Raw genomic sequence first — 1,068 nt, forward strand, 5'->3', positions numbered from 1 at the left:
GTGGCCATTCTTGGACAAATATATTTCAAGGCATATACCGTGTTTCCTTTTAGGAGAAAAACGTTATAATCTTAGGGGCTTGATTTGTGTGTCTATGTATACCCCAGAAAGGGAGAAACATTCTCGATAATGAATTGGTTATGGCTCTGTTGACCTATGCTTAGGTATAAATTTCTCCCCAAAATTCTTCAGTGGCCCGAACCTGTAACTTGATCCTGATTGTTCTGGACGTCCTGAAGCCCTTGGGGCATAAGAAGATCATTGAAAACGAGCTGGAAGGCTTTGGGATTCGTTTGAACAGCAAGGCCCCGAACATCGGCTTTAAGAAGAAGGACAAGGGAGGCATTAACCTTACAGCCACTGTAAGTGGGGGCGGGCCATGGGGTTGAGATGGGAATTAGATTAATAATGACATTTGGAAGTTGACTGCTTTCTTTCTGTACTAATTGAGCTTACATAACGATGCCGCAAAGATCTACAGAGAAGACATCAGGAGCAGGACCAGTGTCAGTCTAAGACTTATCCTTTGCAACTTCATTACCTGTTTTGGGTTGTCTGTTTGGGGCGATAGGGGATATGGAGTATCTTAAACTTGCATGGAGCACAGTTGACCCATGGACAACATATATTTAACAGTGTGATGCTGATCATGTCTGCCTGAGCAATTCATCTCTCCAGTAACTTGTGTATTGCAATACAGTTCCCTTTGGTGGTTCTTGTGTATTTTCCATTGTCATTAGTGCAAGACCTTAAACATTGACTAACACCATGGGATTTACAGGAAGTGCCCCAGTGATGCTGGAAATGCAAGAAGCAGAGAGAAGTCATGAAATTATAGGAAAAGCTTGACTTGCTTGTTATGTACTTCATTTTGTTTAAAGAATTTTTCCCTCCTTTATTCATATTTTGTTTTATGACTGTGCTGAAATGTGGAGGAAAGTAACTTTGTTGAAAATCATTGACAGGTTGAGTTTTGTAACAGCCCCCTTCTCCCTCTGACTGAGGACCCGAAGGAAGGGACATGCGGAGCCATCAGGTTATAGAAGGATGCGGTGGGGACAGCAGGGG

General features: G+C 42.6%; 1 protein-coding gene across 1 annotated transcript in view; it reads left to right on the forward strand.

Annotated features, from left to right (window-relative positions):
* The window catches only part of DRG1 (developmentally regulated GTP binding protein 1), a 24,393-nt gene that overhangs the window by 12,614 nt on the left and 10,711 nt on the right, over positions 1–1,068 (forward strand). Inside the window, exon 5 of the mRNA XM_045289560.1 lies at positions 193–384. Coding sequence (XP_045145495.1) covers positions 193–384 — 192 coding nt within the window. The remainder of the gene's footprint in view (positions 1–192; positions 385–1,068) is intronic.

This window comes from Echinops telfairi, unplaced genomic scaffold (genome assembly GCF_000313985.2).
Source record: "Echinops telfairi isolate 266 unplaced genomic scaffold, ASM31398v2 ScPeMD7_29;HRSCAF=101, whole genome shotgun sequence".
NCBI lineage: Eukaryota > Metazoa > Chordata > Mammalia > Afrosoricida > Tenrecidae > Echinops > Echinops telfairi.